We start from the raw sequence: 15692 nt of genomic DNA on the forward strand, positions 1-15692 counted from the left end.
TTAGAACTAACTACTGGATTGACTCTGATCAAATCTAAAGCACATTAATATGATTAAAAAATGAGGTGTTTTGCAAAAAGTATGTCTTTTTCTGTATTCTGCACAAGGGATAATCCATATTACTAAACGAGAATGGTAAACCAGATATGGACGCAGGGACCTGCCCGTGGACGCAGGAGACATAGTGCGCAGGCGCCACACAAAGCCCCCCTCCCCAGAGTGAAACGGGAGAGACTACGAACGTGCGCAGGCGCCACACAAAGCCCCCCCCCCCCCCCCGCCCCAGAGCAAAATGGGAGAGACTACGAACCGTCTGACATGCCGCAAGCAGGATAAAGCGAGGTCAGAAATAAAAGACAGAGTAGGAAACAAAGTAAAACGTCATAAAGAGGTTAAAGAACAGGGCCAAACACATGGAGAGCAGGTTACAGATGATGAAAACTGGAATGCAACAGCTTCAAAAAAACCTAGGCACGAAACACATGCACAGCAAGGGACAGAATATAAAGGCGGAAACAACGACAGTTAAACGTCCACACCACACAGCGGAGGCAGACCCGGAAGGTGCAGGCGCCTACATCGCGCGTCGGAAGGCGCGGGAAAGTACGAAAGGCAAAGGCGCCTACACAGCATGGTGAAACCCGACATAATACGGAAGGCGCAGGCGTTGCCGCCATATTGTGAGTGGCACTAATACGTAGCGAGGGCGCAGGCGTCACCGCCATATTGTGCGTGGCAGTACTGCTGAGTAAAGTTAGGAATAATGTGCTGCTTGGTGTGCCACACAAACCCCCCCACAGACTACGGAGTCCATGGAGACTATGAACGACATAACCACACAAACAACAGGAGTCAGCACCCAACCCCAGTGTAAAACGGGACAGAATACGGAGTCGAGAAAGGTTCACAAATCAAACCCGACATAATACGCCACCCCAGAGTAAAACGGGACAGACTACGGAGTCCAGAAAGGGTCGCAAATCAATTGGAATATGGAAAGCGCAAGATAGTACGCAAACACACTACACAGCTTGATCCATGCACCTCTAATGACCCGCAAGCAAAAACACGATATAGTACAGAAACCCAACAAATACGGACTCCACAACATATTTGAATCACATTACAGTGATACAATCACACAAACAACAGGAGTCAGCACCCCACCACAGAGTAGAATGGGACAGAATACGGAGTCGAGAAAGGTTCACAAATCAAACCCGACATGATACGCCACCCCAAAGTAAAACGGGACAGACTATGGAGTCCAGAAAGGGTCACAAATCAATTGGAGTACGGAAAGCGCCAGATGGTACGCAAACACACTACACATGCATGATCCACGCACCTCTAATAACCCGCAAGCAAAAACACGATATAGTACAGAAACCCCACTAATACGGACTCCACAACATATTTGAATCACATTACAGTGATACAATATTAACAGTGCAACCACACAAGACACAGGGACAACACCTGATGGGTAATAAGAATAAACGAACACTACGTATTAAAGGTTCGTCATCCTCACACGTGAAGACTATACAGCATAAGTGAATCATCACATTACAGTCATACATTATTAACAAATTCAACCACAGAAAACGCTACGTTTTAACAGTAAGTGCAATCCATTATCCATATTACTAACGCTAAACAAGGAAGAACTAATGGAGTTGCGCTCACGCCTCCAAAACAATTGACCAGATACCACTGTTAACACGACAGGCTATATTATGTCCAAAGAATATTGATGTTGATCACGTAAATGACCAAGTCATTGCATTACTTCCTGGAGAAAGCCACCTCTTTCTAAGTACTGACAAAATTGATTCTGAAGACGACATTGAACATCTTAATTTCCCTTTACAATATCTGAACACTATTAACCCAGCCGGATTACCACAACACAATCTTAACCTTAAAATCGGAACAATTGTCATGCTATTAAGAAACCTTAATACTAAACAGGGTTTATGCAACGGTACACGTTTAGTCATCAACACCATGACAAACAATGTTATTGAAGCAAAAATACTTACAGGATCACATACTGACAATACTGTTTTAATTCCTAGAATTGACCTTACAAGTTCTGCCCTTCAATTGCAATTTACACTTGGGCGACGCCAATTTCCCAGTAAACCTGCATTTGCCATGACAATCAACAAATCCCAAGCACAGAACATGGACAAAGTTGGCATATACCTCTCTGAGCGCGTATTTGGACATGGACAACTTTATGTAGCCTTCTCATGAGTTCGGCGTTCATCTGACATTAAAGTTAAAGTTATACATACTCCAATACCAAGGAAAACTCATTCAAGGGCAACAAACCATCTTTACTATAAATATTGTATATAAAGAGATATTCCAATAAATCTTTGTGATTTTACCATACAATGCGTTCTTTACTTCCTATCCACCGTCTGAAACTGCGGAGGCAAAGCAAGCACTGGTTCAAACCGAACGAGCTCAACTGACAGATGTATGCCTACAACGCGCGTCTCAAACCGCAGAAGTAGGGCAAGCACGGGTTCAAAACAACGCAAGCTCCTACAACGCGTGTCTGAAACTACGGCTGCCCAGCGGGCATGGGTTCAAAACGCCGGGGGTAGGCGAGCAAAGCGAGCAGGGGGCGGAGCCCCCTTGACATAAAGAACAGTATACAAGGAATTAACTAACTAAATGAATAAGGAAAAGGAGAATATACAAAGAGAACAACTCTGAGGACATGTTTGTGTTTTATTAAACTCATGTTTACTTTTCTGTGAAACACACACAGATAAGATAAATGCTCAGTCTTTTGGAACTAAAAAGATTACAATATGCAAGCTTTTGAGGCAACTCAGGCCCCTTCTTCAGGCAAGATGTAAGATGTTACATCTTCTGTTGTTATAGTAAGATGTTACATCTTCTGATGTTACAGCCTCCTCGAGAGACCTCGTCATCTTCCACCCAACTCAAGCCACAATATGAAGGGAGGCGGCCTCTTTTATATTCCTCCGGATGTGCTCCAGGTGTGTTCCAGCCGACACGCCCAGAAGCAACTCCGGGTGTCCTTGCTCCTCTTCCCCCAGCACTTCCGGGTGTGGCGGAAGTGCTGAGGTCCAGGGCTCCAAAGGCATAGGGGCGCCCCCTGGCGGTGACCACGGGCCCCTACAGGGTTAAGCTTCAAAGTTCTGTACCCGTGGCCTCCAAAGGTACCAGGGCGGTCGCCCCCACATGGTCTGGAGAAGGCGTAAGCCCTCCTCTGGTCCTCCTGGGCATCCTGGCCGGGTCACCCCCTCCCCAGCCACCTGCGACACTGCCCCACAGCCAGCGAAGACCCATCGGGTGGAGCGGCAGATCCCGCGAGGGCAATATACCCCCCAAGTGGGTCCTACTGCTCGTCCAGGGTCCGGTCCTGCAACACAAACAGAAAGAGCCCCCTCCTACCAGCACCCCGGGACTTGCCTTTTTGACACCCCCTCCAAGGTTTTCATGCCCCTTTGGTTGGAGCCACTCACACCTCCATACCCTCCACCAGATGAGACAGTGCCCCATCGCCAGCGAAGAGTCCTCCAGTGAAGCGGCCCGCACACGAGGGCAGGTCCCCAACGAAGCAGGTCCTACTGCTCGTCCAGGGTCCGGTCCTGTAACCAAAACAGAAAAAGGGGCAGAGACGCTGCCTGGACACCACCACCTGGCGTCCCTCCGTGCCGCGCACTGGCAGTGCTCCCCCCTCCGACCGGCACCCCCTCCGTGGGTTCCCTGTCCCTCCTGTTTGTATCAACAGACGGGACCGCCTGCACTCCTGTCCTCTCCGCTGACTTCACAGTTTCCCTCTGCCTCTGCAGAGGGCGGCCCTTCTTTGGACGTGAGAAACCTGCCTCAAGTCCTCCCTTGTCGGAGGAACCGGCATTTTCCCCTCGGTTCCTCCTTTTTCTCTGGGACGCCGTGACGGTTCGGGCCTTCCTATGGGAAACGCATAGACCCTGTCCCGTCTGCGTCCCTATGGAGCGACGCGAGGCCGCCGCAGGCTCGGGGCGTAGGGCACTCATCAGCCCGTCCTGCCAGCCCTCTCGGTCTTTCCTCCCTCTCCACGCGCACAGCACTCACCACCCGCGTCCACTGTCCGGAAAACCCCCTACTTGGTTCCGATCATTTGTATCACAGGCCTTTTCGGTGGACTCTCCTTTATGCTTTACGGGGTTGGCTCTATTCACCATCCCCAGCGTACTGCTCCAGCCAAAGGATCCAGCGTCGCGCTGTTCTGCCAAAGCATAGTGACGCGATCGCTTTCCCCTCCAACTTCTGCAACTCTGCATGGAGCGCACGTAGCACCTGCGAGAAGGACTCTGCGGACTGAAGGCCCACCTCCAGCTCACGTAGGGCCACTGACAAGCACAGAGAGCTAGCCGGCGATTGACTCACCTGACTGTCAGTCATGTCCGCTGACTGCTCCCGGTGGAGCCTCTCCTCCGGCCCAGTCGGGTCCTTCCCTGGCACGAGACGGACATTCCTTGGTCCCGCCTCCATCCAATCATCGGCGGGGACACGACACACCGTCCAATCCCGTGCCTGTCTCGGGGAGGGACTTCCGGTCCGCGGCCATTTTGTCTTCCTTCTTCCTGGTGCGGCAGCGTGCTTCTGTTGTTATGAGCTGCAGCGTCTCCTCTTTCGCAGCGTCTCTAGCTGCCGCCGCGCTCTTGAGGCCTCGCAGACCGACAAGCGCCAGCCACCGGCGCGGGTCTGGGCAGCCCCTGCCTGCTAAACACAAAACACCACGCGGCCCAGCTGGGCCGGTTGCCGGCAAGCAGGGAACTTACCCTCCTGGGTCCTGCCTGTCTGACCGACCTCGCTAGGTACCTTCAGCGACGGCGCGCTCATAGGAACCCGCTGCACTCTTGCACCGCCCAATGTCTTCCTCCCACACCAGGGGAAAACGAGCCTCATGCGGACCAGTGGCGGTCCCGTGGGGTAAGTCTCTCCAGCGGGGCTAGGTGCACACCGCTTCCCGCAGCACGTGTGTGGGCGCCCCCTGCTGTGCCGGACCATCCACAAAATTATTTGTGACGGGTCCCTGCCTTGAAACAGGCAGAGAGTCCCATCTGGGATGCCATTGTGGAAGCCGGCTAGGACACAGACAGGCGGACACGTTCAAGTCATCCACAACACGTTTATTATACATTATGTACAGTTCTAAGTGCACTCAAACCCCCAAAAGTCCCCACAAGTCCAGGCCAACTCAAATGCCTTACCCTTGAAGCTGCCTCCTTGCCTCCTCCAGAGACCTCATTCTCTTCCACCTGACTCAAGCTACAATATGAAGGGAGGTGGCCCCTTTTATATTCCCCCAGATTTGCTCCAGGTGTGTTCCGCCAATCTTCCAGCCGACACGCCCCAGTGTGGTGGAAGTGCCGGCTGCATCCCGGAAGCACTCCGTGTGTCCCCTGCCCCTCTCCCCCCCAGCACTTCTGGGTGTGGCAGAAGTGCTGAGGTCCAGGCCTCCAAAGGCATAGGGGCACCCCCTGGCGGTGACCATGGGCCCCTACAGAGTTGAGCTTCAAAGCTCTGTACCCATGGCCCCCAAAGGTACCAGGGCGGTTGCCCCCACATGGTCTGGGTAAGGCGTAAGCCCTCCTCCGGTCCTCCTGGGCGTCCCGGCCGGGTTGCCCCCCCCAGCCACCTGCGACAGCACCAAACCAACTGTTCAGAGTATTCAGTCTTCTTGGACAAAGTAGGTGATGGGCTTGAAAGGGTGCTGCCCACCGACTCAGTAGTTTAAATATCTGTGGTGTTAAATGGGTCGGAGCAACTCATGGCAGTAACCTAGAGGTGAGAGAAGCTGTCAGACTAAAGAAGGTGGCTTTCAGGGTAATGCTCTCTGTGAGATTCAGTTGAGAAGTACCGATAGGGCAAAAGGACTGCAGGTTGTGGAAGCAAAAGCTCAGGCATGGGAGGAGTTTAGAGAGGCTATGAAAAAACAGTATCAGATTGCCTTGATGCTGTTCTGGCAAAATGTTCTATGTCTTGGGAAGGCATGACCTTGCCCAGACTATGTTAACCAGGGATGGTGAGGTCCTGACCTTTTCTGGAAGAAATTGTTGAGTGGTGGAAGGAACACTTTTAGGAACTCTACAAACAGGTGTAAGTGCCCTCCTACCAGAAGGTAGCATTGTAAACGCTGGGTGGTGGGGGATTCCATCACTGGAGTGGTTGTAAGTCCTGCTGGAGTGGACGAAATCTATATGGAGATGTTGAAAGCGCTGGGCATAGTTGGCATAATGTGGTTAATGCGTCTATTCAATGTTGCACAGAAGGCAAGTAAAACAACCTCAGAATGGTAGACTAGTGTGGTGGTCCCAATATTTAGGAAGGGTAACCAGATGGTGAGATCCCACTACAGTGGGATTACACTCCTCAGCGTCCTAGGTACGACATATATAAAAGGGTGCTTGAGAAAAAAATCTGTGAGATGGTTGTGCCAAAGATACAATAGGAACAATGTGGAATCCGTCCTGGCCATGAAATAGTAGAGCAGCTCTTCATCCTGGAACAGTTGCTGGAGGGTGCACGGCAGTATGACAACCCAGTCTACATGTGTTTTGTAAATTTGGGAAAAGCATATGTTGTGGGAGGTGCTGCAGGGATATGGGGTATCAGTGCTGCTAATGCATGCTATTCATACACTATATGAATGCAGTGAGAGATAGACTCTACTAAGGCTATGTGTTGTCATGACTCCTGTCTATGATTTCCATGGACAAGATAACAAGGCACATATAAGGATGTAAGGGTGTCCAGTTGGGGAGGCTACGGGTAGCATTGTTGCTTTATGCAGATGATGTTGTCTTTTACATTCCTTTCTAACTCTGATGTTTGAATGATTCACTGCAGGGTGTGAAATGGCAGGGATGAGGATCAGCACCTCCAAGTCTAAGGTCATGGTTCTCTCTCTTGGAAAAGAGTAGATTGCTCTCTTTAAGTGAGGGGGAAACAAGTATCCTTTGTGGAGGAGCTCAAGTATCTTCGAATCATCTTTATGAGTGATGGGAAAAAGGAATGCAAGATTGACAAGTGGAATTGGAGTGTCAGCAGCTGTTCTGCAGGCACTGCACCAGTCAGTGTCGGTGAAAGGGGAGGTAGCTGAGTCCAAATACAAGCTCTTGATTTACCGGTTGATCTACATCTCCGTTTGTATCTATGGTCATGAGGTATGAGTAATGACAATAAAATGAGAATGTGAGTACAGGGTGGCTGGGCTACCATGCCATGATGAGTGAGAATCTCAGCAATTCATGGTAGTTCCAGAATCAGGTCACTGCACCTCCAGATTGAGTAGTCAGTTGAGGTGGTTTGGGCATGTCATAAGTATGCCCTCTGGACTGCTTCTCCTACTGGTGCTCCAGGCATGTCTCACTGGGAGGAAACCCTGTGGCACACCTGGGACATGATGGAGTATCACTCAGCTGGTTTGGGAACACCTAGGAATTCCCCAGAAAGAGACAGAATCTGTAGGTGGGAACAGAGAATTCTGGAATGACCTGCTTGGCCTGCTGCCACCATGATCCTCAGAAAGTGAAACAGTTAAAAAAATTATAAGAGATGAGACTTGTCAACTGGCATTTCAAAACCTAAAGCTTACATACATACCCATAGTTGGCAGCTGGTCATCTCCCTGTCCTTCCAGAGCAACACCATCCACTGACAACTTGATGACATCCATATACATTAGCTCATTCTAAAGGTCAAAAAAAGATGAACATCTCTATTAATAGTTGTCTTTGGGAGATCTGGAATCATAGGAATAGCAAATGAACAAATGGTATAACAGTAATGCGCATGTTTCAGAACAGTTATAAAAAACCTTTGCCACAATGAATATGGTATGAAAGGCTTTTTAGGAAAGTACATCAAAACATTTAGAATTCAGTCATATTGATGAATTTTAATATTCATGGATGTTTTCTGAAATTTAATTAACTTATTTAGACATTCACTGAAAAACTCTTTGCTCTACTTTTGTAGAATTATTCCCATTACATAGAGTAACTAATTTATTAAACTGCAAATAACTCACACTTTCAACCAACAAATGTTAAAAGAAGAGAAGAGAGCGTAACAGACCGAGTCAAATAAAGTAACTACTGTAACTCACACTTTCAACCAACAAATGTTAAAAGAAGAGAAGAGAGTGTAACAGACTAAGTCAAATAAAGTAACTACTGTGTACACAAGTTGTTGAATGAATGTTAGTCATTAGCACTTAAACATAAGTAACATGACAGTTATAATTATATACTAACCCTCACTTATTCTGTTTTTCTTCTCGGTACTCAAATGTGGCACTTGGTGCCATGGCCCACCTGCCAAGTTGTTTTGCCTGCCTAAGGAAAAGTCATCCCAGATGGAGGATCGCAGGAATCGTGGGAAAGAGGGGTCCTTTCATCGGCTTGGCTGGCCCAGCACTGTTTCAGCCGTGGAATGGCCAAATGGGGGAGGCAGCTTGAAGGATGAGGTCTCCAGGACTCTACACAAATCCAAATCTTATCATGGGATATATCATCTACTCTAAATTCTGCTCTGTACTTCTAAAATTTATATTTTTTATTTCGTACTATATTGAGGAATTGTTCTGTTCTATGAACTGCATTGTATTGTATTGACCCCCTTCTTTTGACACCCACTGCACGCCCAACCTACCTGGAAAGGGGTCTCTCTTTGAACTGCCTTTCCAAGGTTTCTTCCATTTTTTTCCCTACAAGGTTTTTTTGGGAGTTTTTCCTTGTCTTCTTAGAGAGTCAAGGCTGGGGGGCTGTCAAGAGGCAGGGCCTGTTAAAGCCCATTACGGCACTTCCTGTGTGATTTTGGGCTATACAAAAATAAACTGTATTGTATTGTATTGTATGTGCGTGGTTTGGACCTGTGCAAGGAAAGCAATCAATGAAATTAGAAGAGATACAATATGAATATTTTTATGTAACAAGAAAATAAAACTTTTGGGGCCTGAGTTGCCTTGAAAGCTTGCATATTGTAATCTTTTTAGTTAGCCAATAAAAAGTGTCATTTTGCTTGACTTCTCACTACATTCATAATGGCTAACACAGTACAACACCCTAGTAATAAAAAATTTTGAAAAAATAAAAAAACAAACATGAAGCACTAAAAAAAAAGGTGTATTGAATCAAATTACATTACCAATGGGTAAAAGGCTGACGAGTTTAATCACACTAATTAAAAGTTCTAACACTACTATTATATCAGTGTTGACACCAGTATAATGTTTAACATATGATAGTCCAAGTTTGCATAAGCACCTTTATCAGTTACAGCTCTTGTGAAAGGATGTTGAGGGGAGCTAAGCAAAAGGTAAAATGTCCCTCTGGAGAAATAAAGGACAAAATTATGCAGCTAAGACTTGCATTTAGAAGGATGCACAAAAGAATTATTTATATATAGAGGCAAAGGTCAGACGCCAGAGAGCAAGAGCAATTGGAAAAACAAAATCTAATGTAATTCAAAAATATATATACAAAGCAAGGATTAGTAGGAGGAATAACAAAAGAACACAACTGATAAAAACAATCCCTATTGATTCTCTTAGTCTTCCTATGTATTCTAATCACACAGTCTATAACTACAATAGATTATTAATCTATAATACACATTATTTATTGTTAATTAATTATGTATCTTTGTCTGTAAGTGTGGGATTATTTATTTATCTTTTGTGTATTATTATTATTCATTATTCTTATCTAAATTTAATTTGTTTATCTTTTTGCATGTAACAAATTCTTTTACATATTTTAAACCACTTTGACCTACATCCTTTGTATGAAAATGTGCTATAGAAATAAATGTTTTGGTTGTCTATCAAATGGGAAGGCCAACGTCTTTCTGCTTCAGTATTACAACAAGCATCTCTATTTCTCATCTTTCTTTTCCCAGTCAATATACCCTTGCCCTGAATTATTTCCCAAATAAAAGTTTACTGTAGCACTGTATGTAAGAGTATTTTTATATCCCAGCTAAGAATCCCTACTAAGAAAACCCAAAAGAGCTGGCATGCCCTCTGAAAATTCTGAAAGTGTCCTACAACTACCAGTGAAAGGTGTTTCTCCAAACCAAGCTCACTCTTCATGGGACAGGTTTACCTAACCTAGCCTGCATCTCAAACTTTATAGCAACTCTTTGTTGGACATGAAGACATACCCTCTAAACCTGTTAATCAAAGATCTCAATAATTACTTTCAGGGGCTGCAATGCAAATATAAATTCTCAGTCAGTATTCCCTCTAGTTTATATCTCATTTGTTGTTTATGTTATTCCTTATTTTTGTCTTTTTGCAAGGGCCTTGTAGTTCTCCTTCTTTGGCATAAAGCACTGTTGATGCTGGCAATTTTGGTCTTGGTCTCTACAAGGCAAATGTCATTATATATTGTGACAGATAGAGGCACTGTCGACCCCTTGAACCCTCAGATCAGACGTCAGACACCAGATAAAAGTCCAAATACTTATTTTATTCAGACAATACAGTGCACAAAGCACCCTCCACTCCACAATACTTAATAAACAATCAATAAACTATAATCACAATAATCCTCCACTCCCAGACGCTTAGCCACCCTGCCTCCCAACTCAGCTCCTTGTCTAGGATTACCCATGGTCCTTTTATATTCCCCGACCCGGAAGTGTGTTCAATCCCTCAGTCCATGTGATTCCTTATCACTTCCGGGTCAGATAAAAATCCTCTTCTTCATCCCGGAAGTACATCCTGGTCACATGGACAAAAGGAACGATGTACTTCTGGGTTATAGGGCATGTAGTATTCCCCGAGCCTCCCTACAGCGTCCCTTGGTGGTCCCCATGGTATCCAGCAGGGCTGGTTATAAAAACTACAAGGTCCATGAGGCCCTGTTGGAATTCGGGGAACTTCCATGCTGCTGGGAGAGCTCCATCTGGTGGCCTGGGGGTATTGGCCAGGATGACTGACCGGCCATATACCACAATATATATCAGTAATGCAAGAGTTGGAAAGGAGTTTCCTATCACAGAAATAAGCTCTTTTATGTAATTTTAGGTTTAAAGATAGAACTTTCCAGACACAAGAGCAAAAACTTTGCTCTTGCAATTCAAAATATATACACACTTGTGTTATGTAGTGACTTGAACAAATTAAATTTGGATTATATGATCATGTAAGTTTTATTTTGGTAGGCAGGCACTTGGTATAACTATTGTGGATTATATAAGCATGACCTTTTGCTTGGTATTTCTATACAGATTTTTAAGTTTTGTATACACAAAACTTAGTGTTTTAAGTGTGCACCCATCTTAATTATACATAAAATAAATTTAACAATTATCAAAAAATAGTCTTCTTATTATCATAGCTGCTTAAATCACTGTTGTGACTAAATGAAAATTCCCAGAATTGATGACTGTTCAACATTAGCTTCTTTGATTCTTTAATTTAATCCACTTAGAAAATGTCTACTGCTAGAATGAATAATGCCTCTTTTAAATCTATCAAATTCATAATAATAATAATAATAATAATAATAATAATAATAATAATAATAATGAGTGCATAATCTCATTATTTTGTATAATGTTTTGCAGACTAAATTTGTTTTATATTTTAACCTTAAAACATTTGACTTATCTTTAATATGTGACGAAGCAATTCATTGTCAAATGTTTTCAGAGGCATAGTTTGTTAAAATGTGTTTAATTTTTTCTGAACTTGAAACATTTTTCTTGGAGATTTGATAACAATAATAATGATATTTTCAATATATCTTTTAGTTGAATTATATTTATGCTTTTGTTAATTTAGAGTGTCACCACTGTTTCTATGACACCACAACTCGTTGCTAAGGGGAGCAGTCTTGAAAGTCATATCAGGCATCATCATCAGCACAATGATATTTAAACTGGCTTCTGTGTTGTCGAAGTTTGTGGACAGAATCTCAAAGGAAAAATATGAGGTTTTATGCAGTGATTTGTTTGTGTCATCTAAAAGTATAAAGAATTCCTGCTTTTAACTTCCTATGATTAAGATTATTGATATTCATTTCAGTTGTGGCAACTTCCAAAGCTTTGGTTCTGCCATTTGAAAATTGAATTTGACTATATTTTTACTTCTCCTATGTTTTACCTTTAATTTCTCATGCTCAATGGTGCACAAACAGCTGGTCAGTCACCTTGCAGTTTTAAAATATTAGCTCCTTTTTTGCAAGTATCAAATCCAAGGAGGATCAGTAAGAAAAAAAAAAACTTTAAATACCACAATAATCCATATATACATGTGTTTCTAATAACGTGGAAGTCTGAGAAGTTCAAATTGGTCAATTTAATATATGGGAGGGGTTAATTTTTCACTGTACAGAACACCAGTGTATATGGAGGAGCATACTGTGAGTTTCTTCATAGAGAAAAAACTTCATGGGACAAAAAATGTAACATGATGGAGGAAGTGAGCCAAGCTGCAAAATCACCATAAAGATCTCTTATCACACCTTCTCTACATTCATCAAGGTATGCATGCAGAAAATTTTAAAAGCCACAACAAAGATGACACTGGATCTGAGCAAAATTATTATTTGTAATGCTGGACAAAGGAACAGTAGGGCGTCAAGGTGTGATCTTCATATTAGGATCATGGAAGACACTTAAACGACCCGCAAGGACCTTAAACATGAGACATTATGCCAAGAGATTGACCCAGGACCGTCTCGCGATGACGTAGAACATGAGATTCTTGCAAGACATGCCCTACTTACAATCAATATCAAATAAGACAACGGGGCAGCAAAACATTCAGTCATGTGAAGGATTTGAGCATACACAGATCCAGGGTCTCAGCGCATATAAAGCGTATAAGGACAATACTTTATAAATGAAACGTCAACGACTAAGCGAAGAAGAAAGCAGCATGGAGAAAAGAGACTCAAAATCGTTGGAGAGAAAAAAGAGCAAAAAAGAAAAAATAATCTAGGTGCAAATTCAGAAAATAAGGAAAGTGATTATCAGCCCGTAACAGGTGGAATTGAAACAAAGCATGTCCAACCAGGCTCAGAATTAAGACAGAGTAAAAGACAAAGTAGAACTTCATAAACACGTTTACAAACATTGCCGCTATATGCATGCAGAACAGATTATGAAAGCAGTGGAATTCGAAAGGCTCAAAAAAAAAAAACGTATGCGCGATACAAATGTGGAGAAAGTTAAAGAATATGAAAGTAGGAAAATTAGAAAGTATAAAAAAAAGAAAGTAAAGATCGCAGTAGCGCAAACAAATGGAAATTATTACTCAAAAAAGGGAAAATAATCACCACGGACCAGGTGTCATTGAAAAAAAGCAGGACAAAGCAAGGTCAGAAATAAAAGACAGAGTAGAAAACAAAGTAAAACGTCATAAAGAGGTTAGAAAACAAAGGGGCCAAACACATGCAGAGCAGGTTAGAGATAATGAAAACTGGAATTCAAAAGACTCAAAAAAAACGTAGGCGCGAAACACATGCAGAGCAAGATACAGAATATGAAAGCATAAAAAAACGACATTGTCAAAAAAAGAAAGTAAACATCGCATTAGCGCAAAAAAAGATAAATTATTACTCGGAGAAATAACTAAAAGGCGAATAGAGACTGAATATATGAACACAGGTGATATGTCAGAAGTATGTAAATATTGTAAGGCTTTAAAGTTTAAGTCAGAGAATTTCAAAAACGTGGTTTGCCTCACATGCATTTATTGGTTACTTTGCAAAAAAAATTATTAACCACTGATGATGTAGATTGCTTTGTCTGTGCTGAAATTCCAAACAGAGAAACCTATCCTGAATTATGGTACAAAGTCATTAAACACATGTCTCACTGACCTCATTTAAAAGATTCAGCATATTGGGACTCGAAATATTCCAAATATTGTTTTTACATAAGTTCTGAAATAAAAGTGAAACTAATGAAATAGCAACAATTCAAAGAAAAAAATCTTAAAAGTGTGTATCCGGAAAACCAAACACGGGGGTTGGCGAGTGAAGCGGGCAAAGGGCGAAGCCCCCTAGTTATTTAAAAAATTAAAAAATGTTAACAACTGAAAACTATTTCATAGCAGTTGGTCATAAAAGCATCTCATTTAGCACATGTGGGAGGTGGGGCACAGATTAAGCACCTTTCGCAGTACTTCAGGGTCACTTCTCTATTGCTAAGGTCCATCAGCATGGGTGTGTGACTGCTAGTGAGTTTCATAGGTAGGGATTAGATAAACTCACTGAAGCAGAATAAGTGTGGCAAAATGGTGTTGCCACTAAGCCCAGATAAATGTTGGCAGGTAGAAATAGGTGTGTGTAGACACCTGCCACACTACAAAACAAATGGGAATGCTTCAAGTCACAGAAGAGGAAAGTGGCATTTAAGAGCTATTTTGGTCAATATGGTACAAACAATGCTTTTAAGGGCCAACTAAAATCAGCTTTGCCTCAAGTGTGTTAGTAACATTACTCCACCTCTCCCATTCTTGTGTCATTACTTAACAGTTCTTCTTAACAAAGGCTTTTTCTATGAATCTGATTATGTATACTTTTTGTGTATTTTCGACATGTCCTACATGACTAGTTTATAGAGTTTTTTTTAGGCTTTCACTTTCAAACAACTGGAAGTGGGCTTTTGCATACTGGATAAAGTTTTAAACACTTTTTAAAAACTGGATTAAATTAATATGTCAAGTCATTAAATGCTCATCTCTCAACTTTATTGCCACTGTCAACACTTTGTGCACATAATCAATTTAACCAATATACAGTGGATTCAGAAAATATCCAGACCTCTCTACTTTCTTGCGTTGTAGAGTTATTTAAAGCTGCCAATTTAGCCCATCAATCTGCACTGCATAGGCTATAATGACAAAGTGAAAAAAATAGTCATTTATTAAAAATCAAAATCTGAAATCTCTCATTTATAATAGTATTCAAATCTTTTGCAGTGGCACTACTAATTGTGGGCAGGTGAATCCTGTTTACTTTAATTATTCCTGGGATGTGTCAAGAAATTGGTTTAAGTCCACCTGTCAATGGATATAGTTAAGAAAAGCATATGCCTGTGTATTGTAGAAAAAAATAGCAATTTAACTTGTCAGCCTCAGGGCAAATTATTGTAGTGTGGAATATACGATCACTCAGTTAATTATTATCAGTTTTACTTTCTGCAATGGTGGTAATTAAATAAAAACAATCAACAAAATGCCCCTCAAGGGATGCCAAGTTAAATGTAGTTTGAGTGAGGAATCTCTGGAATGCCAAAACTGTGAAGAGATCTGAAGTTGTTTGGAATCTGCAGTGTTACAAGGTTTGGTATTGATCATCTTATCAGATAAGGCGTAAAGCTGCATTCTACTGAGAGGTCCCACCATGCACACTGAGACTTTGTAGCTAACAATAAGAGTGTATGGCCTGGCATTCTAGCCATAGCAACAAATTGGATAATGCTAACATGTTCTACGTACATTACCCCCCTCCCCCCCCACTTGGAAGATGACATCCGTTGAGGCATGTCCTACTTCAAAATACAAAAGATATTAGACATTATTAAAATCATCAGCACTTTATACTTTGATGCTACTTTCTATGTTATCAAAGCAAGCAGGATTACAATTGTAATAGAATACAGTGGAACCTCAGTTTGTGAGCATAATTCGTTCC

General features: G+C 42.8%; 1 protein-coding gene across 1 annotated transcript in view; it reads right to left on the bottom strand.

Annotated features, from left to right (window-relative positions):
* Nucleotides 1-15692, bottom strand: part of dnai1.2 (dynein, axonemal, intermediate chain 1, paralog 2) — a 365397-nt gene that overhangs the window by 60255 nt on the left and 289450 nt on the right. Inside the window, 1 exon segment of the mRNA XM_028804629.2 lies at nucleotides 7642-7729. Within this exon segment, the coding sequence (XP_028660462.2) occupies nucleotides 7642-7729 (88 nt within the window).

This window comes from Erpetoichthys calabaricus, chromosome 7 (genome assembly GCF_900747795.2).
Source record: "Erpetoichthys calabaricus chromosome 7, fErpCal1.3, whole genome shotgun sequence".
In the NCBI taxonomy this organism is placed as follows: Eukaryota; Metazoa; Chordata; class Cladistia; order Polypteriformes; family Polypteridae; genus Erpetoichthys; species Erpetoichthys calabaricus.